This window comes from Octopus sinensis, linkage group LG19 (assembly GCF_006345805.1).
Source record: "Octopus sinensis linkage group LG19, ASM634580v1, whole genome shotgun sequence".
Lineage (NCBI taxonomy): Eukaryota > Metazoa > Mollusca > Cephalopoda > Octopoda > Octopodidae > Octopus > Octopus sinensis.
Genome location: NC_043015.1, coordinates 52,510,419 through 52,533,758, shown reverse-complemented (window position 1 = coordinate 52,533,758; position 23,340 = coordinate 52,510,419). Strand labels below are relative to the sequence as shown.

At 34.5% G+C, this 23,340-nt stretch overlaps 1 protein-coding gene across 16 annotated transcripts in view; it reads left to right on the top strand.

Moving 5' to 3' along the window:
- The window catches only part of LOC115222086 (muscleblind-like protein 1), a 357,773-nt gene that overhangs the window by 319,207 nt on the left and 15,226 nt on the right, over positions 1-23,340 (top strand). For 14 of the 16 annotated variants that reach the window (XM_036511148.1, XM_036511149.1, XM_036511150.1 and 11 more), the window contains 2 exons: positions 2,333-2,368; positions 7,288-7,529. In XM_036511148.1, coding sequence (XP_036367041.1) covers positions 2,333-2,368; positions 7,288-7,418 — 167 coding nt within the window. In that variant the 3' untranslated portion in view covers positions 7,419-7,529. The remainder of the gene's footprint in view (positions 1-2,332; positions 2,369-7,287; positions 7,530-23,340) is intronic. The other 2 variants (XM_036511147.1, XM_036511158.1) reach the window with 2 other exon arrangements.

The following is a 23,340-nucleotide window of genomic DNA, read 5'->3' as shown; positions in this document are numbered from 1 at the left end:
TTCCCTGAATACATTTTTGCTGCTATTTAATTTAGTTGCAATGAAATGTTTTAATCTTGAATAATATATAATACCATCGTTAGTTTGCCCTTTTGTTATTTCAAGCTGCTCCATTTCATTATAGTAATTGGCTGCTGTATCTACCAGACTTAATTGAAATGAATCCATTTTATCATTCTCATCTGGTTTCATACAGCTAAAGATATCTTTCAAACTGGATAATAAATTTATCAGTGACCTTTGCAAGATTATCTTTTCACACAGGAGGTTTGAATCTTGTTGATGACATAACATAGGAGCGCTGGTGTTTATTGATGACATAGTTGATTATAGTAACTTCAGGAGTTTGAAAATTGTTATCTTTCATTTCAAGAGGTTACTTTTCAATCGTATACATGTTTCACACTTTCCACCATCTTATACAATAAATAGTAAATACACATGTTCACTGTACTCTCGTAATCTTATATAATTCTTTTGCTAACAAAAAGATTGACCATTATGTAAACCTCCTCAAGGAATGTGAAGATGCAGGCTGGAAAGCAGAGCATTTTCCATTCGAAGTCAGATGTAGAGGGTTTGTTGGACACAGTGTGAGGCAATTGTTGTTATCCTTAGGCCTAACTCATTGTAAAGTAAATACCACCATGACCGATATCCAAACTACAGTGGAAAAAGCTAGCCACTGGATTTGGTTAAAAAGAGACGATGAGCGATGGTTTGAAAATATTAAGCTTTATTTGATAACCAGTTGATCTAGCAAGTGGGGCCTCATATCAGTAAGGGGAGCCATGCGCATTGATACCATCGAGAGGTAGGCCCTGAAACGGAATGCATTCTCTCCTGGTAACCCCATACACTTGCTGGCTTCTGGTATGCAGACCTCTCAACTGGTAGCACTTGCATATACAAGTTGTTTGCAAAATATCTAAGACAATTGTAGAATACTCTGTAAGACAAGCTTTGGTCCATAAGCAGGGCATAAAGATGTTTGTTTAGAGAGACCAGGTGTATCACCCAGTATACATGTCCCTTTTTCCTGTATTCCTTGGTTATTAGCTAGGGCACTTCTCATCCAAGTTTTCAACCCTTTCCTAACAGTAATATCATGAAAATAAAGTGCATGTAGTGATGCCATTCACTTTTTGAAGGATTAGTAGTTTCCATAATGCACACACACATACAAACAACAGGGATGCAAATCCATGGATTAAATCTTTTAACTCTTTGCTCTAATTGTTATTGCTTCCATTGCACTCTAATCTAAGATTATTACATTCATCATCATCATTATTGGTGGCGAGCTGGCAGAATCGATAGGACCCTGGACAAAATGCTTGGCTGTATTTCGCCTATCACTACGTTCTGAGTTCAAATTTCACCGAGGTTGACTTTGCCTTTCATCCTTTTGGGTTCAATAAATTAAGTACCAGTGAAGTACTGGGGTTGATGTAATCAACTTAACTCCTGAAGTTGCTGGCCTTGTGCCAAAATTTGAAACTATCATTATTGAGTGAGGGAGCAGTGCATGACATCTAAGTGACACTGGGGTAAAATATACAAAGCCCAACATACCCATCATGACTACCTGTCTGATTAGGGTACACCAGGCATATGCACAACATGGTGATCGTATGTTAAGATAAACAGCACATGACCTTGCAGGTAGGGCTCAGTTAGAATTTTCTTCAGGTCGAGTAGTTATCCTGCTCAAAAAGGATTGTTTAAGGATGTTGAGCAAAACACCCATGTTTTCAAAGGTGAATTATCCAAACTCCAAAGAATTTCTCTCAACACATGGCTATGATGCTCCCCAACTACTCCTGCTTGGGATCAGAGATGCACATATTGTCAGCCACTAAGGGACATGGTCAACTGGTTACGGTCAAACAACTGACAAGCAAATCTGTGGTATAGAGCAGAATATTTGCTGTAATAGCCTGTCTTTTATACCAAGACAAAACAATGTACATGATAACACTTCCAATCAGATAAGATCAGAAGCCATGAGAGCCACTGCCTGCTACTGCATCAGAGCATTATTATTAATATTATTATTATTATTATTATGATTATTATTAAAGGAGGTAGTAAATAGTAGAACATAAAGCATTGCTGAAAATGCTTTGTGCTGTTGACATTTCTTATCATGCAAAAACTAAATGAATGATGATGATGATTCCACATTTTGCTTTGTGGCTCTAGCAACAATTTTCTTTTTTTTCCTTTTATTTTTGTTTTGGTTTATTTGTTTTATAACATTACATTGTTGTTGTTGTTTCTCACTCACTCACTACACGTTTGCCCCTTTTTCTCTCCTTCTAATCAACAGATTCTTCAACCAAGCTGAATGAACCTTATTTCACTTGTAAGTAATCTTCTATTAACTTGTCACCTCCTCCTCTTTTTTTTTAATACCTTAAGAAAAGCAAAAAAAAAGAAAAGAAAAAAGCCCCTACTCCTCTACCATTATTCCCCCTAACCCTTTTTTTAATTAATTAATCACCAAACTTAACACTTTTTGTTTGGTTTTGTTTTTATGTTGTTTTTTGTAATTGATGTTGTAATGGTATGTCAGTTCGCTGGAAGGGGGTTCAGGGAAAGAAGTGGGGGGCTTCTCCCTTTATTTTTTCAAGTGGTGGGATGGATGATAGAAATGGGGTATTTTTTCTTATAAATTTATTGTATTTTTGTTGTTCTTATAAATTTATCAAAATATTTTCTGTCATTTATTTTCCCTTTTCTCCTTGTTTTGTATTTTCAATTTTGTTTTTTGTTTGTTTGATTTGTCTAATTTCCTAAGTAAAAAAAAGCAAAAACTGATCAAAACTTCGATGAATATGCATGTGTGTGTGCAAGTTTACTGTGTATATGTGCCTATGTATATGTTCATATGTATGGCTTGGTGCTTACGTGTATCTATGTATATACATATATATATATGATAGAATAGGATAGGAAAAATTATTTTATCCTCTGAAGTATCTTTTGTCTTCTGTCTGAATAAGCACATTATTCTAATAATGAGTTTCTAAAACACCATGCTATTCCAAACTTATTTGAATAGTTTAGTCCTAATACCAACTTCTTTACATTCTAATTTTGTTGGTTGTGTAATTTTAGTTGCAGTTCATCTTTTAATAAATAGTTTAAGCTGATGAAGTTGATAAATAGCAGTTTCTTAGTTACTCTCTACTTACTCTCAATTTAACACTTTGGTATCCACTAGTGTTTTACTCAGGCTTGTTCTAAGTTCATAATTGGAAGTTATTAGTTCTGTATGTCTTCCCAGATTGTAATTTTAGCCAACTGAGGTTGAATTTAGCACTTTGTATGCAAAGTTTAAAAAAAGAAATAAACTGTTTAACCCTTTCCTTACCAACCCAGCTGAAACCAGCTCTGAGTACAAATGTCTTGTGTTAAGTTTTGAATTAAAATTTTCCACCAAACCTTAGTCACAATTTATGTTCCTAACACTAGCTGACTGATAATAACTAAGTTATTTTACTAAATTCTTTGCTATATTTATAGTAACTGAAAGGAACATAGAGTATCTCAAAATAAATGCAGTAACGAAAGGGTTAAGAGATAAAAATTTTATAAAAATTATGAAACTATTGTGTAATTCATTATATTAATCATACTTGTGTTTAACAAAATTAGGAATAACTCATTTTATGAGACCCTCAACCATTACTAAATTTCACATGTGCACTAATGGGATATGTATGTGTGTACACGCATAATTCTCTCTCTCTTTCATCCGTACATCATTATATGGATCATACTATCAACTGTTATACTTGTGTTATCTTACAAATTTTGAATGATTCCATCCTGCTGACTATGCAAGTAGGCCAACATTCCTCTTGAATGGAACACTAGTCCGTCTCAGATTTACGCATTTACAGTTGAGCGGACTTGGAGCTGTGTGAAATGAAGTGTTTTGCTCAAGAACAAATGCTGACACTGCTTGAAAAACAGCACTCTATGCTGTGTAACTTAAAAGATGAACAAATAAAATAGGAATTAAATATCAGGTTTAAAACGTTAATGTTGGGGCTAATATAATCAACTAAAACCTTTTAAAGTCATGATACCCCAGGATGTCCCTGAGCCTATGACTGTAAAACTAAAAGAGGACTCAAAACAATATATATTTTAAGGCCATTTCACAACTTTGACAACTGGTGATGGTGTGTTTATATCCCTGTAACTTAGCAGTTCAGCAAAAGGAACGAAAAAAAGGAAAAGTACTGGGGTTGATTCATTTGACTGAAAAATTCTTCAAGGCAGTGCCCCAGCATGGCCACAGTTTAATGACTGAAACAAGTAAAAGTAAAAGATAGACACCTGATTATTACTCATTTATAATGATATTATAGATATTGATAAATGAATTTTACTTATAAGTAGTGTTGGCTAGTAACATTCAGTGATTTACATTGGAAAGATAAGTATGTCCTAATGAGCTATAAAGATGGCAAAACTAGACAATTTAATCTTCATTCCTAGCTACAAAAGTTTAAAAAAAAAAACGGGCCCTTTGATGTGCCTGTAGGGCATAATGTTGCAGCAAGACAAAAATAAATATTAGTAGTACTCTGCTTGAATTTATTGATGTTTAGAATATAATAAGAATTCATACTTGGGGTTAATCGCAATAAATAAAATTAGTGATGATATTAGGGTTGTCCAAGAATGTTGATTCATTCATAAGTTTTGCATCCATAGAATCCAGGAGATAGTTTCAGCCTAAAAAAGAATGCACATGCACACACACACACACACACACAAAAAAGTATGCAACCTAAAATAAAATTTTACATTTAAAAAAAGAAATTTCTGGGAAACCTAAAAGGAGTTGTTTTTCTATTTTCTAAGTCATATATCCTATAATCTTCTTGAAAAGTTGTGTCCTTATGTCAAATTTCAGCTCCCTACGTACAAACTTGTTGCTTATGACTAGAGGCATTTACACATTCATTTTTATATATAAATTTATTTCATAGTCCTCTTCCTCATCATGATTTAACTGCCATGTTCTATACTGGCATGGGTTAGATGGTCTGACAAGATCCAGCTCCAGTTTGTTGTGGTTTCTTCATTTGAATGCTTTCCTAATGCCACCCACTTTACAGTATGTACTGAGTGATTTTTCATACTCCCAGCATTAATGAGGTTGCCATGCAGTTCACAGCAATTATGAGTCACTTTGCGTTGATGCTTTTAGCAAATTATCCATGGAGGTTTTGAGTTGGTGTTATTCCTACTGAAACACATGTCCTCTTTGAGATTTGAAAATTTTTGTTTCTGTGCATAAATGTCACTATATTTCAGCACTCCCATTGCTGGCTTATTTAGATCATTTCTGATCAAGTTGTCTTATCATCTAAAACATTCCATCCTATGTTTTGGTTTTCAGATATCATTTCTTGAATTACATTATGCAATATGTCCTTCCAGTTTTTAAAGATGGTAGGAAGTGATTTGAGGGAGATTTGACTTATTTCTAGTAGATTAAATGACTAGTGTTGTTGTTTAGTCCCAAATCATCTTTCTTTTTCTCTTTTGACACTGTTGTTCTTGAAGAGAGATTTGACTGTTATATCTAGCAGGTTGAATGGCTACAGAGAGGCTTCTCTTATTGGCTCATTTATTGGGAATTGGTATTTTAGCAAAGCAATCACTTAAGTTATTCTGACCATCCTTCAGCTACTCTGGTACTTGCATCTTTCAAGATTTAGGACTTCAATGATAGCATGACAGATAGTATTTAAACTGGCCGCATCATATTCTGCCTGTTTTCTGTTCAAATTGGCTAGATTTGGCCTCTCACACCTACCCTACAATATCATTCTTAAGATAAACAATCACATCTTTGAAATCTCAAAGCTATGAGATAATGCATGATTAATTCAAAACAGTGTGAATAAAGAAGCATAACATTTGACAGAGTAATCTGAATGCTAAAGGATTTAAAATAATCATAGCTGGGTGGTTAAGAAGCTCACCAGATACAGACATGGTCTATGTGGCCTAGCAGTTGGCTTTATAACCACACAGCATCGGGTTTGGTTCCACTCTGTGCTACTTTGTACTGACAGAAATATTTCTAACCGGATGAGAGATCATGTAAAGAGCTAGGGAGTGATTTGAAACACATTTTACTCTTACTTTTAACAGGCGTGTGAATAAGTAAAGAAATTCCCTCATTGATTCGAACCTATCACTAAGTCTTCTCTAGAATGGACATAGTGTTGATGTTGACCTAAACAGTGACAACAACAATTTTAGTTGTTGAAAGATAAAACTGGAAACATTCTGATCTGATGCTCTATTTGTTTATCAAACCCTGTTACTAAACTTCCAAGAATCTTTAGATCTTTTCCCTGTTTTTGTTAAGCATTTACTCTTGTATTTTGTGTGTGGGCATGTATTTGAATATGAGTGCGACCGTATGCTGTCCTGTGTAGGTGTTTGTGTTGAGTTGTGTGTATAGATATATACATGTGTGTGCACACATGTTTGTATGCAGATTTCAGCTTCTGAACTCTTATGTTTGATTTTCAAATCTTGACTTGAATGTCAGTGTTGTTGCTGCTGTTGTTGTTTAGGCCCCCATCCCACCCAGGTCAGGCTCAATCAAGCAAGCCTCTGATCAAAGGCATTTCTGCTGTGACCATCACATTTTTTTCATGTATGCAGGAAACCCTGTAGCATACTATATAATCCACTGTGTCCTTTTTCCTAAAACAAACAGAATGTGATCTAAAGGAGATATTGCTCCTATTTCTAGAAGGTCAACCGCATAGAAGCTTCAGGTTTTGGTGTTCGTATTTATGGTTGTGTTTATTTCTCTTTAATGCTGATAAAAGCGTAGAGATGTTTTGATGCACATTTGCAATATATGGGCCGAGATACTTAGATGTGCAGTCACAATGAATTAACAGAAATGTTTGGATGGACATTCACTGTTTTAAACTAGTTGAAAAATTTTTTCTGTAACATTTTGAAAAAAAGTATTGGAAATGTATTGTTCTTGTTATCCTAATTGTCGTCATCATCATTATGTCTCCATTATCATGATCATCATCGTTAACATCATCATTATAAGTATCATCAGATCATCGTCATCCTTGTTTTGTCCTCAATGTCTAGGGCCCTTGTGTCCCATAACAAAAATCATTATTAAAGAAAGATTATCAGTATTATTATTATCGTTATTATTATGTTCGTCGCCAACGTCGTCGTCGTCATTTCTTTTCCTCCTCCTCTTCACTGCAGGTGTAACTAGCAACTTGGAGTACAGTGCTGGACTCCCGCACCTCACTCATGTCCCTCCATCACATCTGCCCAGCTGGCTCATTGTCCAAACCGATGGTTGCCTACAACAGCCTAGCAGTACCCAGTCATGAGGCAGGCAGACAGGCAGGCAGACGGGCAGACAGGCACGCAGGCACACAGGCAGGCAGACAGACAAGGCAATCAGACTGACAGACAGAACCCCCTCACCCAACACCGCAATGGTGGGCAGCATCCGTGATCGTAGTGGTGGTGGTGTTGGTGGTGGTGGTGGTTACATTGGAGCAGTCATGATGATGGTGGTGGTACTGTTACAGGTTGTGGTGGTGGTGGCGGTGCTGGTGGTGGTGTGGTGATGTTGGTGATGATAACAGTGATGGTTATGGTTGTAGTAGTAGTGGTTGTGCAGCACTTGACTCAGCAAGTGCATGTTCAAAATAAAACTTAAAGCAATAAAATCCAAAATATAAAAAAAACACCAGAAGGGCTTTAATCCTGCATCTACTACTACTATAACTACTACTGCTACTTTATATTACTACTACTACTACTACTACTTTTACTGCTACTACTACTACTACTTCTAGCTTGGCAATTTAGCCTTTATAAAATGTACATTGCTCACACTTTCTGCATTGCTACAGCTTTTTGTATCCCCACTTCCATTTTGTTATCTTAAAATGGGCACACAGCCATGTATGTATGTGTGTTTTCATACATGAGTGTGTATGTGTGTGTGTGTGTGTGTGTATATATATATATATATATATATATATATATATATATGTGATTGTGTGTATATATGTATATATATATATACACACACACTCACCTGCGCTACCACATGCAGATAGATAGGTATAATTGTGTGTTGGTAAACTGGATTAATCCTTCATGCATATAGGATCTGTGCCATTTGCAAAAGTCAAGTGTACTCGTCAGTGAGTTTAACTCAATCACTGTATATAGAAAATCTCTTGGTGTGAGTAAATACAAAGTTATACTCAAACACTACACACTTTTCCACTGGTTTGCTTTGAAAAGTTTGCGTTTTGATCAGAAAAACAAATTGAGTAAATGCGTATTTACATGATTGTGGTAGTGTATGTGTGTGTATATATATTTTTATAAATATGCATGTATATGCATATACACATATATTTATATCCATGTGCATATGTATGTGTGTGTTTGTGTAAACACACACACACGCACACACATAGTCCTACAAATCTCTCTTGTAGGACAAGGATTCAGCTCTTCAATGAGCTGAATGACCTGCCCTTAAATAGCTGAGCATTGTATACCCTCAAGTAGCTGACACGTGTACCTTCAACATAACTCTCGGGCAGAAAATAGAGTGACAGTGTATGTCAAAGGTGTAGCTTTTAAATTACATGTACAGTCCACCCAACAGACCTCTATACTGTGTCTGTCTTCTCAGTTTCGCTCACAAGGTTTGGGCCATAGAAAATGACATTCACCCAAGATGCCAAGCTTGTGGATTTGAATTTAGGACGTTGTGGCTGTGAAGCGAATGTTCAGCCATATGCGTTTTTATGTGTCTGTATATTCATGTGTGTGTGTGAGTGTATGATGAAACTGATTCCAAACAGGCTGGTAATTGGTCTGTGCTGGTATGACTTGTAGTAGTATATAGTGAAACTGAAATGCTGGGTTTCCCATTTCCCACAGCAAGTTCGCTGTACATTTTATCAAATTTTACTATCTACAGTGTATTTATACATACATTTATGTGTAATTGTTGAAATATATGTGAGCATGTATGTGTGTTTGTTTATATGTGTGCAGCTATAAATAATATGTATACATATTTATATATGTATATATAAATATATATACACACACATACATATGCATCCATACACAGTCATACAACATGGTTGTCAGCTCCTTATTACGATTATTTATTTTCTTATAATGTTACAATGACCAACCACTGCTTAAACTTACAATTTAAGTTAAACTTGAAAAGAAAATGAAACCTAAGTTAACGATGACCTCACTGATTAACAAAATATACCTGAGACATGCCATTTTCTGTCCAATTGCTTCTGTTACCTGTTTGCCTGATGCCAATTCTGCCATTCTAATAGCCCTAACTATATAAACGTGTATATATATATATAGCCTCATATAATTATTGCTTTAAGTGTTCTATTTTCAATGTTTTTAGTTGATTTTATGTATGTTTTGTCTGAATGGACGAGTGTATTTGCGCGTGTGTGTGTGTGTGATTGTATGTGTATGTATTCATGTGTGTATGTGTGCAGATGTATCAATGTATATGGACTTGTACATGTATGTGTATATGACTTGTACATGTGTTTGTGTGTGTATTTGTATGTAAGTATATGTATGTATATTTGTATTTGTGTGTATACATAAAATTTGTATCTACGTAATTGTTTGTATATATTTGAATGTGTGTGTATACATCTATCTCAATAATTCTGTATATGTATCTATGTGAATATGTAGGTATAAGAAAATGTGTGTGTTTATTTATGTATATATGTTTGTGTATGTATATATGAACATGTGTTTATGTATATGTTTTTATGTATTTACATTTAAACGGATATTGTTCTCTGATTGAAGCATTGCAATGTGCAAATGACATATTTTAAAGAAACCTTTAAGCAATGCCAGTGAGAAATTTGGCAAAATGTGAAAAGTGATGTCAGTACATAAAAAGAAAACAGCCTTACATTGGTTGTTTAATGCTTCTATTATATTTTGGGAAAAGGTTCTCCTTATCAAATATAAGAAAGAAAGTAATCTAAAGCCTTAGAGAAAAAGTGTATCAGCCTGCCCTTTTGATGTTTTCTTTCTTATATTTAATAAGGTGAAATTTTCCTTAAATAAATCAGAAGCATTATACGATGAATGGAGGGTGATATAATATTTTGCCTTTGTCTTTATTTATTGCCATCACTATATTTTGACTAACTTTTCCACTTACCTGCATTGTTTAAGGGTTTATAAGATATATGGTGCTTACATGTATGTGTGAGTATGCGTGTGCATATTTTGTATATGTAAATATGAGTAATGGGTTTTGTGTGTATGTGTATGAGTGTTTGTTTGTGTGTATGTTTATGTATATGAGTGTATATGTTTGTGTGTATGTGCATAGTGTATGTTTGTGTATATGTGTATAGTGTATTTTTGTGTATATGTGTATGTATATGTTTGTGTGTATGTGTATGCATATGTTTCGCGGCTGTTTCTCTCTACTGACTTGAACATACATGCATTTCTGTAATGGCTGCTCTCTACTGTTATGCACAGGCCACTCCCTCCCCTCGCCTTCAAGTTTGATTTTTTTTCACCGATTGATTTGTGTCATCTATACCTATACATACATGCATGCTTTAAATACAAGCACATGTACATTAATTTACACACTCACAAAGAACTACTAACATCTATCTCAACATATATTCTTACATATTTCTATATGTGCATCTGGACTCACCAATGGGAGTAAAAATTATTATATCTACACACTCACCAGAATTTACTTTTTCACTCACAGCTGAGTGTTCCTTCCAGTACTAATTTAAGGTATCTGTTTCTGTTTTTGTGGTAAAATGGAATCGGTTAACTTAGAGTAGTAACGGAGGGAAATCTTGGATTTTTAATAAATTAATAAATACATACATACACGTATACTTATACACACACTCACATACATACATACAATCATGCCATTTCTATAAGATATATATATATTTATATATATATAGATGTGTAATGTATAATCCGAGCTGATTTGTGCTTTACTATCTGCCTTTACCCTTGCACCACACACACACACACACACACACTCACACAGAAACACAGCCTCGCGTCAACTCTTCCTCACTCATCCTTCTGCACTCCCTGCCATTCCCACCCTGTTGCCTGTATGATGAAATCGCTTGGATATTTTGCCTTGAATGGCTGTTTTCATTAGAAACTTAGAGTTATTATTCAATTTGTTTTACAACATACTTCTAATTTTTCTGCTCTACTCTGTAATCTAATTTCACATTCTAAACACTTTTTAAAAAATTTTTGCCATCTTGAAAAAAAAATGTTAAATGTCTTTATCATTCTCTGATTTACCCCCTTTTTTCCTCTATATTTATCTACTTGTCTACTCTAAGTACATCTTTCTCCTCCCATTCTCCTCTTTGTCTTCTTGATCATAATATTCGTTTCAAATTTTCGTACATGACCAGTGATTTTGGGGCAAGGGGTAAGTTGATTACATTGACCCCACTGCTCAAATGATTCCTACTTTATCAATTGCCAAAAGGATGGAAAACAAAGTTGACCGTGGCATAATTTGAACCCATTCCACTCAAATGGTCTTTGAATAAGGGTTGTTTAACGATGTTGAACAAAACACCCATGTTTCCAGAGGTGAATTATTCAAACTCCATACATGGTTATGATGCTCCCCCACTACTCCTGCTCTTGATCAGAAATGCACATCTCGTCAGCAACCAAGGGACATGCTCAACTGGTTATGATCAAACAACTGGCAAGCAAATCTGTGGTATTGTGCTGAATATTTGCTGTAAGCCATCTTTTATACCAAGACAAAACAATGTATATGATAACAATTCCAATCAGTTAAGATCAAAAGCCATAAGAGCTACTGCCTGGTACTACATCAGGGCATTATTATTATTATCAATTAATGGCAGAATCAATCGCATAATATTATTTAAGCTGGCAATCTGGTAGAATCATTAGCATACCAGCTTACTGGCATTGTGTATGTCTTGATGCTCTGAGTGCAAATTCCACCAAGGTCGACTCTACCTTTCAGCTTTTCATGATCAATAAAACAATACCAGTTGAGCACTCTCACAAAATTTCAGGCCTTGTGCCTATAATAGAAAGGATTATTATTATTAGCACAGTAGTAGTAAAGGCATTGAGCTGGCAAAATGGTGCATCAGACAAAATGCTTAGTGACATTTCATCTGGTTCCGTACATTCTGAGTTCTGATCTTGTCGTGGTCAGTTTTACCTTTCATCCTTTCGGCGTCGATGAAATAAAGTATCAACCAAGTATGAGGCTGATGTAATCAACTTGCTTTTCCCCTCAAAACTGCTGGTCCTGTGCCAAAATAAGAATTATTTCTAATTCTTTCTAATTTTGGATGGTTTATTTCTGAGTCCAAAATACTTGTTCCAGATAAAATTTCAATGAATTATATTCAGAGTACAAATGGGACAAGTCACAATGTTTCCATATCTTGGATCATTAGTTGAAGAAAATGAAATTTCTACTTCATTATGTACCAAAAAAAGATTTGTATTGACATCTTTGGCCTCTGGCCTCCTTAATTAGCATGTTCAGAAACAATGGAACAGCTCAATATGCACACAAAAATCCACATTTATTATCTTTATCATCTCTCTCTTGTGGTATGGTAGCAGTGAGACATGGGCATAACTCCAGAATGACTTGGGTATGCTGGAAGTCATTCAAATGGGATGGCTTGAAGAAATCTTTAGACAACTATGGATTAATCGACTGTGGAATACTCATATTTAACACACTCGCTTTTGCCAGCCAACTGTCTTTACATTAATTCAGAAACAGAGATAGGGTGGGGGTGGACTTTTTTCTTTTGTTTTTAATTTGCATTTTGGGAGTGTCTAGAATATTCTGTTGTTCCTGTCTTTCACAGAAGGTATGTTCACAAATATCAGTTCAGCCACATACTCAGTCCATTGTCTCCTTACCTCTAAAATCAAGGGCTTCTCCAGCTTTATAGTCCCTTTCTTTGTGGTGAATGCCTGAGACAATAGAATTCATAGCAACTAATTGACCATGCTACTCAGCTCTCAGTAGACTCCTGACTGCATAAATTATCAGTTCCAACTTTGATACATCTGTTGGGATTTTTGTGTCTTTTCTCTCCCTGCTAGATAAGACGTTTCTGTAACTACTTAATCAGCAAATGAATAAGGAATGCTACTTCGTTGTTAAATGGCTTGCCATAAGAAGAGATAAAAACCAAATTCATTCCCAATGTAGCAGAAAATTTTTCAAGCCAAAGAAGGATTTCCTACACAGTTGCTCATTCTGCTAAAACAGGAGCTAAATTTCCTTTGAAACTGCCCTTCAGTAAGGAACTGACAGAAGTAAGCAATGAACACCTGGAATAATGTATTTGTATGCATGCTTCTTTAAAAGGTAGGTTTATTCACAGTTGGAATGTCTTTTATCATGGTCTGCTCAGTCACAGTTAACTTGAAGCTAAACAGAAACAGCAATTAGCTTTAAAAAGCAAAAAGTTAAACAAAATACCATTTGCTTTTGCTTCAGCAGTGTTTAGATGTTGAAATTTGTAAAACCATCTTTCTTACCTTAATCTGAAATATTGGATATAGAACATTCCCATAAATATCCTACTTCATCTGTCAGAGGATCTATCTGTAAGGACCCATGCCTTACCTTACTTTTAATGTTATAAAGTGGACAATTGATAACTTTATCTGGATAGGACATTTGTCTGTTGCAGGTAACTATATCAGAATCTGTGTTCTTATTCCTGTCTTGATAAACTGGGATGCTTACAGTTAAGTGTCCAGCCAAAACACAAATACTACTTGTGGAAAGCTATGGGTCTCAAAGGACCATTCACTTACTTGTTCATGGCTTTGCACTTGACAAGGGAATGTTCAACTCAAAGTAGAACATATGTACTTACCTAGCTCTGGCTTTTTTTTTTTAGTTTGTTTCTCTTTTTTTCTTCTTCTTTGCCTCATGTTTACTTTTTATTTCAATATATATTGAATTGAACAAACAAGAACACACACACACACATACATAGAACATGCACACATGATGGCTTCCAAATTTCACTCACATGGTATCAGGCAAAGTGAGGCTGTGACAGAAAGCACTTGCCCGTGGTACACACAAAGGAATTGAACCTAGAGATTTCTACTTGCAAAGCAAACAACTTAACAACACAGCCTTGTGTTCAGCACAACAATCTATATTTTCTTTTCATTTGTTTAATCTGTAAATTAATTTGTGTGTGTTCCTTTGTCTACTCCTTTTACTTACTACTTCTGCTACCACTACAGTCTGTGGAGAAGAAAACCCAAAGAAGTTTAGATTGAACTCTTAGCAGTTCTTGTTTAATTATTTCGTGTTTTGAGTTCAAATATTGCTGACATCATTTTTGGTTTTCATCTCTCCAGAGTCAATAAAATTACAATATTAATACTGATACATCAATATATTGAGATTGATTGATTTGATTGAGGACATAACTCCTTTATAAATGTGTGGTTTCATGCCAATGTCAGCAGTCTTTGTTTTCTTTTTATTATTATTATAGTGGTGCAGGAGTATATTCTAATTTCCTGTTACGAACCGACTAGTTTATATCATTACAAACGGAGAATTCTTGTTAGAGATTCACTGTACAAGCTGCATATATTTGCAAACTTGATTTAATATCTATTTCTTACTACTTGTTCAAATTGATTCTGTGTGTGTGTGTGTGTGTGTGTGTGTGTGTGCTTAACCCTTAACCCTCCCCACATTGCTTAGTAAAAGTTGCCAGTTACTGAAGTTGATAGACAAATAGTTTCATTGATTTGGGCTGACTTGAAATTAATCTTCATCTTGCACTTTAGGAGGGAAATGTATCCTTAACCAACTTCCTCTCTTAACATAAAAGTAGATATGATGAAACCACCAACAGACCTATGTCTGTTTGAGTTGCTCTGTGATGATGTAGGGTAACTTTTTCCTTTCCTGTAGCTGTCAGAGAAGAATATACATGTATGCACACATTCATATACAAACAAATACACACACACACACACACATACAATGTGTATGTCTTAAATTCTGGTTCCATCTCATACAATATAAGGTTATGATGAGATATGAGATAATGTTCCTTCACCTCATAACTTACCAATATACAATTCTTCCCGGGATGTTTTCTTCTTCATTTCCAATATAATTACTGAAATTCCAGACTCTGCAGCAGCTTACCCACTCTAGGGTGTTATCTTTAATTCACTGATCTCACTTGAAATGTTTGTTCATCTTATCTGCAACTCCTGACTTGCTAGTAATATATTTCTGCTGTACTTTTTATTCAATTTTAAAACTTGTGTCTTGTTACAGTCTGAACTCTCCACTTTTAGCAAGCAACTTTTCAGTCCCAGTGGGTTTATAGTTAAGTGCTGACTAAAATGTTTGAAGTGTGAAACCAAGAAGGTTTTTTGTTTCTTTTTTATCCTTTTTATCAGTTTATAATGGTAACAAGAATAAAAGTCATTTGTGTTGATAATATTTTAATTTGCTGAGCTCCCCGTTTGAAAATATAAGGACACAGTGTGTAGTATAGCCAGCTAGAAACAATGTTTCTCGGGACTATAACAACAGTAACATCGTCCCTTTCAGGACAGCCACATTATGTTGGCAAAAAGCATTTACTTTAAAGAATACTTGATTTAAAATTATTATTATTTTTTTTTTTTGAAAGGGAACAAGAAAGAGATCTCTGAAATTAAATGGAAATAGGTGGTGGGGTGGGTGTGGGGTCTGATCTGGTACAACTCCACAATCTTGTTTTTGTTTCATTAGATCTTTTCAACTAGCAAAACATCATAATTACCACAAACTCACAGAACTGCTAGAGTACTTTTTTTCCCTCATTAGAAACTCCTTAATCAAGAACTTTTTAAGCAAACTTAAATGTGTCAAGCAAGAGAAGCTGTGGTTTGCAAAACCCCTGCCAATGTAGTTTGACATTTTATTCAACTGACAGGTCTAGTCCAACTTTTCCTAAAAATTATGGGGGTGGGGGCAAAAACATACTTTCTATTTTTATCACAGAAAATTCTTAATGGAAGGCCAAAACATGAGAATAATTTGATAATTCGTATACCTGTTTCTGGTGTGGAAATAATTTCTGAATAAGCGATCGTAAGTTTCCTCGGGTTGCCTTCTGCATAAAGAACTTGTAGAGTATCCTTATTTTCCCCAACCAGAGAGGCATTATATTTCCATCATTGTGCACTTTACCCTAAATTAGTGCAGATCTTTTGTCTTAAATGTTTCATTGTCTTTTATTTAGTTTTGATTTATTCTTTTTACACTTTATTATTTTTTTTTTTCCACCTTGGTATCCCACCTGGTGAGTTAAAAGGGCAGGGTTTATCTTACCCACCTTTCTCTCTCTCTTTCTCTCTAAATCCCAGTCCACCCTTCAAATGGAATTCTTAACAACTCATTCAGTTTCATTTGATCTACACAGTTTTGTGTAACATTTAACTTGTTATTCATTTTTTCCATTGCTGTTGTTGATCAATTTTTATCCTTCCCTTCCTTATCTGCTTTTTTCTTATCTTATATTCTCCCTCAATGTTAATATTGCTTCATTTTCTTTCAATTAAGAGAAAAAAAAAACAGTAACAGTAATTTCTTTGCCACAGTGTGATAGATGAAGTTACATTACAAAACCAAGATGCAAAAAAAAAAAGGAATAATAACAATGATGATGATGATATTCTTTTTGCTTTCTTTAATGACAATCTGCTCTTTTTTTTTCCTTTCTATGTTTTTTTTTTTTTTTTTACTCTTGTGTCTGAATCCTGCTTTCTTTGAAATACTTAAAGCTTAACTAAAACAGAAATTAATGATCTGTTCTTCTCCCTTTCCTTGTTTACCATTCAGAATGCCTGACAACAGTTCCAACAACTGCTATTTCTGTATTCCCTTATTGCTTGCTACCATTGCTATAACTATTTTATCATCACAGGGTTGTTTCTTTATATATCTTTTTATTTTTTACTGTAACTCTGTTTCTTGAGAATCTAACACCTTGCCAGTTGGCCATAACACCCACCCACCCCTTTTCCCCTCCTTATTATTTATACCTTGACAGCCTCATTCTGAATCCTAAACAGGAGAGATTAACAAACTTTGTTCAATCAAGTCTCTGAAGTTTTTACTTCGCATTCTCTCTCTCTCTCTCTCTCTCTCTCTCTCTCTCTCTCTCTCTCTCTGTCCCTCTCTTTAATATATGTTTGTGTGTGTATGCAGATGTGAAATTGATGGTAATTTTCTGACTGGCCATAACCAATGACTACTTTATATACACATATATATTTGTATATATACACACACATTTGTATACACATATATATTTGTATACACACATATTTGTATACACGTGTGTGTCTGTATATATATACATATGTATATGTGTGTGTATGTATATATGTGTGTGTGTATGTATATATGTGTGTGCGTGTATATGTGTGTGTATGTATATGTGTGTGTGTGTGTGTATATATATGTGTGTGTGTGTAAATGCATATATATATAATATATAGAGTGGTCTTACTTATTTTTAAGTCAAAAGCACGTGGGGATTAAACACTCATTAATCTCGACCGAAAGTATCCATGAATAAATAAAAAGTCTGTTCTACTCCTTTACATGATGTAAGTTTAAAAATCTAAATTTTAATTAACCTAATATTGTTATTGAAAACATTAATAAAGCCACACAAGTAAATGTCACTTGATTTAAGTATATTTTAAGCAAAATATTTTAATATTTGTATTTGAGATGATGTAAATTAGTTCTAAAAAATATTGGATTATATCATATTGTGATCTTTTGTAATTGATGAAAGAAAATGCTTATCAAGGACATGATAAATAATTGTCTTACTACATAAGCTGTAAAGGAATTTTTGAGACATCGCTTCTGAAATTAGTTGTTCAGCAATTCTTATTTGCCATTCTGTGGATACCTTCAACAAAACTAGTGACTATTCTGCTCATTTTTTATTAGGACCATCACTAATGTCTGCTGAAGGATGGACCAATACATTCATTGGTTATCTATGAGGAACTAAAATATGAATGCTGTTGACATTTTAAATGGCATTTGGCTGAAATATCACTTGCAGATGGGTATCATATTAAAATGAAATGAATTAATGCTGTCTGGGCTTGTGGTGGGGGGGCATTTTGTTTAATAAAATGATGTACATTTCTCTGAAAACCTGATGCTTCTTCATTCATTTGTTCAGGAGCTTAAGAATTGGGCATTACCAGACTGGTCCAAGATGTAGTTGTTGGATCAATCAAAATTTAATTTGCTTTGATTTGACAGCCAAATATACATCTGATGTCATACAAGAGAAGAATTACAACAAGAATGTATGGTGCTGACAATGTCCTGGATTTGGCGTTGTATTTGTGGAAAAGAAGTCAGTCAAAACATAATGGACAAAACATATTATCTGAAGAACCTGGCTTGGAGAAGGTTATGCTTTCCATTTGCAAGGAGCTAGTTGGGCTGATTGTCAATGGATTTGTCAGCATGACAATGATGATCTGAAAAATAGTGCATAAATAATTAAAAGTTCTTATGTAAAAGCAAGAAAATGTCTATACTGCAGTGGCCCTCACCATCCTTAGATTTAAGTTAATAGAAAACTTGTAAAAATGGGTCATCATGAGCATTTTAATGAAAAAAATTTAGGAACTTGCATCATATGGAATATATAGCTAGAAAAAAAAAAAGAAATAACAGGCAGAAACTCCAGAGCATATGTTCAAACATATATTCAATGCCTTACAAATGCGATTCAATTTTTAGATATTTCAGGTACCTGGTTTAACATTAGTGTACCAGATGCAAACGTTACATTTTGCTGGGGGAAAAAAATGATTAAAAAGTGACATAAATTTTTGTGGTATTATTGATATTGTCAATAAATGCATTAAGCTTATTTAATAGTTACTTGTTTGTAGTTTGAATAAATAATAATAATTGCTTAATCATCAATTTGCTTTTGTCACTTAATCGATACCACTCTATTTACGTGCATTATATATATGAACGTATGTGTATATGTATGTATATTATGGCCAGATGCATTCAATAATATTTGTTGTCTTAAGTTTGCATATTAAATGTTAACTATTCTGCTTTTGGAAATCCTGGTCTAGATTTAATAGGTTGACCTGCCATAAACTTGCAAAACAAGATACACTTTTACTTACATATCACTGCCTATCTTCCAACCTTGTATTCTTTGTTAACCTTTCATGTTCTTCTATCTCATTGCTAACAAATCCCTCCTGCTTATTGCAAAAGTAGGCACTTCTTGTACTGCCATCTGTCTTCTTTCCTGTTTTTTCTTTTTTCTTTTTATTCTTACCCTGCATACATTAAAAATCTGCTTCTAGATGAGATTTGTTTTAACTATTCAAACCACATTTTTTTCTTTCTTTGTTTTTTCCTTTTTTTTTTCTTTCCTTTCTTTAACTTCCAGCTGCTAAATTTCATACATAAATCAACCAGTTTAAACAATGCGGCCCATTCTGGATAACAACACCACACCTAGCTTAGCTATTATCTTATTTAACAGACAATGTTGAAGGGGATTTGTGCATGATTTCTATTTCATTAACTCTTCCTTTTCTGTTAAAAAGACAAGATTCAAAAACCAAAAACAAAATAAAGTTTAAAAACAAAATTCTTTTGTGTTAAACTCCTCTTTTTTCATATTTTTCTTCTTTATGCTTAATCCTAAAGATTAGCCACATGTGCTTTTTGCAACAGAACTTAAGTAAATCTTCATGCTGCTGGTATGAAAGGTGTATTTTTCATTGAGGATAAAAATCTTAATCTCCCATCTCTCTCCTTCCCTTTCTCTCCCTATTTCATTACTGTATTTTCTCCCAGTAACCTGTTGTCAAGATCAAATACCTACTGCTGTCAATAAAAGCTCTTTGTCTGCTCATTGGCTTATTGCATGCTACTGAATTAATCTATCTGTGAAGCTCTGCTAGATAATATTTGTTTCTCAGCAATTGTCTGGTGTGGATAGGAAAGAAAAATTCTAGTTTTTAACCACACTAATAAACAACATTAATTTCTAACTTGGCAATGAGAGAGGGCCTCTACATGGCTTCTTAATATGCTAGAAATAGCACCCATCTTTCTTAAATCATATCTTACTAGAGAAAGGGTAGATTAGATAAAGTAATCCTACATACTCTGATTATAGTTGTGCTTTTGTGGACTTTTTGACCTTATTCTCACCAACAACAAATCATAGTCTTCTTTGGATAATGTAGTCCTAGGTAAACTTATCTTGTGAAAAAAGAAAAAAAACATGAGAAAACATGAAAGGGGTGGTCAAGACTGGAACATTTTTTTATTCTTAAGTTAGTGTTTGAAACGTAATTTGAGAAGAGACTTTTACAAAAAATTATAAGGGAAGGTTTTAATCTAAATTCTATTTAGCTATTTTCATTACTAGATGCAACTTCAGCATCCTGTTAGCAGCTTATCTATGCTGGTTGTATGCTTGCTTGTCCAATTGCAGGTTAAATGTGTCGTGCCAATGTTTGGGTAATTAAGCTCTGTTCACTGATGACTCAGCAGAATTCAAGTTCTGCTTAGCCATCAAAGACCAGGATGCAAAAGCTGGATCATACACAACACAGCATCTTGTCCTGACAGTGTTACAATCCTTCTAATCCCTCACCATGGACTGGTGCTTAATTTACAATCCCTGAAAGGATAAAAGGAAAAGTTGACCACTGCAGGATTTGAACTCAAGAGATCAAAGACCTAGGACAAGCATTCTAGTCAAGACTCTAACTACTCAGCCATTTTAAAAGTGGAAACTTTATATTATAAAACCAATAGTAGTCTGTAGCGAGATCGCACCAAATGGTTAAAGACTTCAAATGAGAATAAATTATTAACCTTAAGACATTTCTTTTGTATTAATCCTAAGGCAGTTCTCTCTTGAAAGACTATTAGTTCACCAGAAATTTCTCTTTTATTCTTTTTAATCCCATCAAAACTTACTCTTTGAATAGTTTAACTTTTTGAATCTCTGCCATTCTGTTACACTAGCATAAACTTTAAGCCTCTTGGTTTACAAATTACATTCCAAATTCTGTCTAGAAATGACAGGCAGCCAAGCAGATATGCATATTACATTCTCAAAATCCTAACACCCTTAGATACAGAATATACTTTGTGTGTTCTAGTCAGCTGTTATTATCAGTCCATACTTGATGTGTTTGACTTGCGGCTTGTTCCTTAACCATCATTTGGTTTCAGCCCTCAGTGCTTGACTAAAACCAATTGCTACCATTTTACAATAAAAGCAGCAATCACATAGAGTAAACAAGGGAATTTCTATATCAGTCATGCGTAAGCTGTAGCCTATGGACTTTTCTGAATAGCCTAATGCCTAATGAAAAATTACTAGTAGTGTGGCCTGTCTAATGATGAGCCATATCCCATGCAGCCCTCTTGTCATCAAAGCATTGCCCATGTCTTTTGTGTGTGGTCAAACAACCTGCAACAAATAACAACCAGACTTCACTCTGATTACTCTTGTCAGGCTTTAAAAATGGCATGAGACATTAAATTATGCAATCCTAAATACAGTGTATTGGAATAAAGGGCTTGTTAATCAGGGTTGAATCTTTTGATCTTGGGTTTTCTTTGTTTCTTTTAATTAAGGTTGACTTGAGGCTGGGCACTAACACATGCATATGCACTCTGTTCACACTAAGCACCATCTTACAACTTGGAATTCTTTCATTTTCATGACTCTAAGACTTCCATATTATTCTATTCTATACTTCTCATGCCTTTCATCTCTAACTCTTGTCCTTTCCAAGAGATTTTTTTTGCACTTCTCTCACTAGCTCTTCAATTACACTTCTTGATATCGATGATAATGATAATAATTATAATAATAATTGCCCTTTTTATTGATAATTTGCACCATTTCCCATTGGTCAAACCTGTGAAGAACAGCTAAGATTTTGCTGTAATCAAAAAGAAACTCTCAAATGATTTTGGAGCTAGAAACTTGTAAGAAGTGTTCTTGCATGCTTTTTCTTGGTCCTTACCCTATGGCAGGCACAGGACAAGCTTGAAGAATCCAAGACCAGGATTTTCGCTTCCTTTAATGTTTTGGCGAAAAAAAAAATCAATAATAACAATAATAATAACAATAGTAAATAAATCACAGAAAAAAAAGGAAAATAAGGTCTACTATTTCTTTTCTTTTTTTTTACTTTTTTTTTTTGCTATTCCTCTCTTTCATACCTTGACCCTCTCCTGTGCACTTGTACCACTACTCTGCATGTCACCTGTGCTTCGTCTGCACTTTTATAACCACTCCTGCTGCCGCTGCTGCTATCGGCTGCTGCTGCTACCACTGCTGCTCCTGCTGCTGTCATCTACTACTACTGCTGCTGCTGCTGCTACCGCTGCTGCCGCCAACACCACCACACCACCACCACCTCTGTTGTTGACCCTTCTTGTCTTCTGAAAAAAAAAAAAAACTTTCCAAATGACAACCACCCACAGTGCCGATGATTGCCAACACTAACCAGCCTGCATCGATGGCAAGTGCTGCTACTAGCACCACCTCACTTCCTACTAATGCTGCTAGTGTAAATTACTTTGATGAGAACAACCAGGTAGTAGTGCTCTAAAACTCTTCTTCATCATCCTTAGTGCTACACCTGCTTCTACTACTGCTCTTTGTTTTACTAGTGTTTTATTATTATTATTGTATTGCGTGTTTGCTTTCTTCATTTCTGCTTATCTTACTGTTTAAGTATCTTTTGGTTTTGTTTCATTCGTGTCTTGAACTTTTCTTAATCTTAAGACAAATATGATTTGTCTTTTATTTTTTATACATGGCCAAGAAGATATCTGTATCACATTTTTTTCTTTTGTCATATATCGAACTTCTTTTAACCATATACATATCAACATACATAGTTATGAGTTCACTTATGCGTGCATATATATATATGTATATACACATACATACACTTACACACATGCATACCTATATACATATATATATATATATATATACACACACACACATTCATACATATATACATGCATACATAAACAATGAAAAGCTGAAATTTTAAACCGTTGTTATTTTAGCTTTT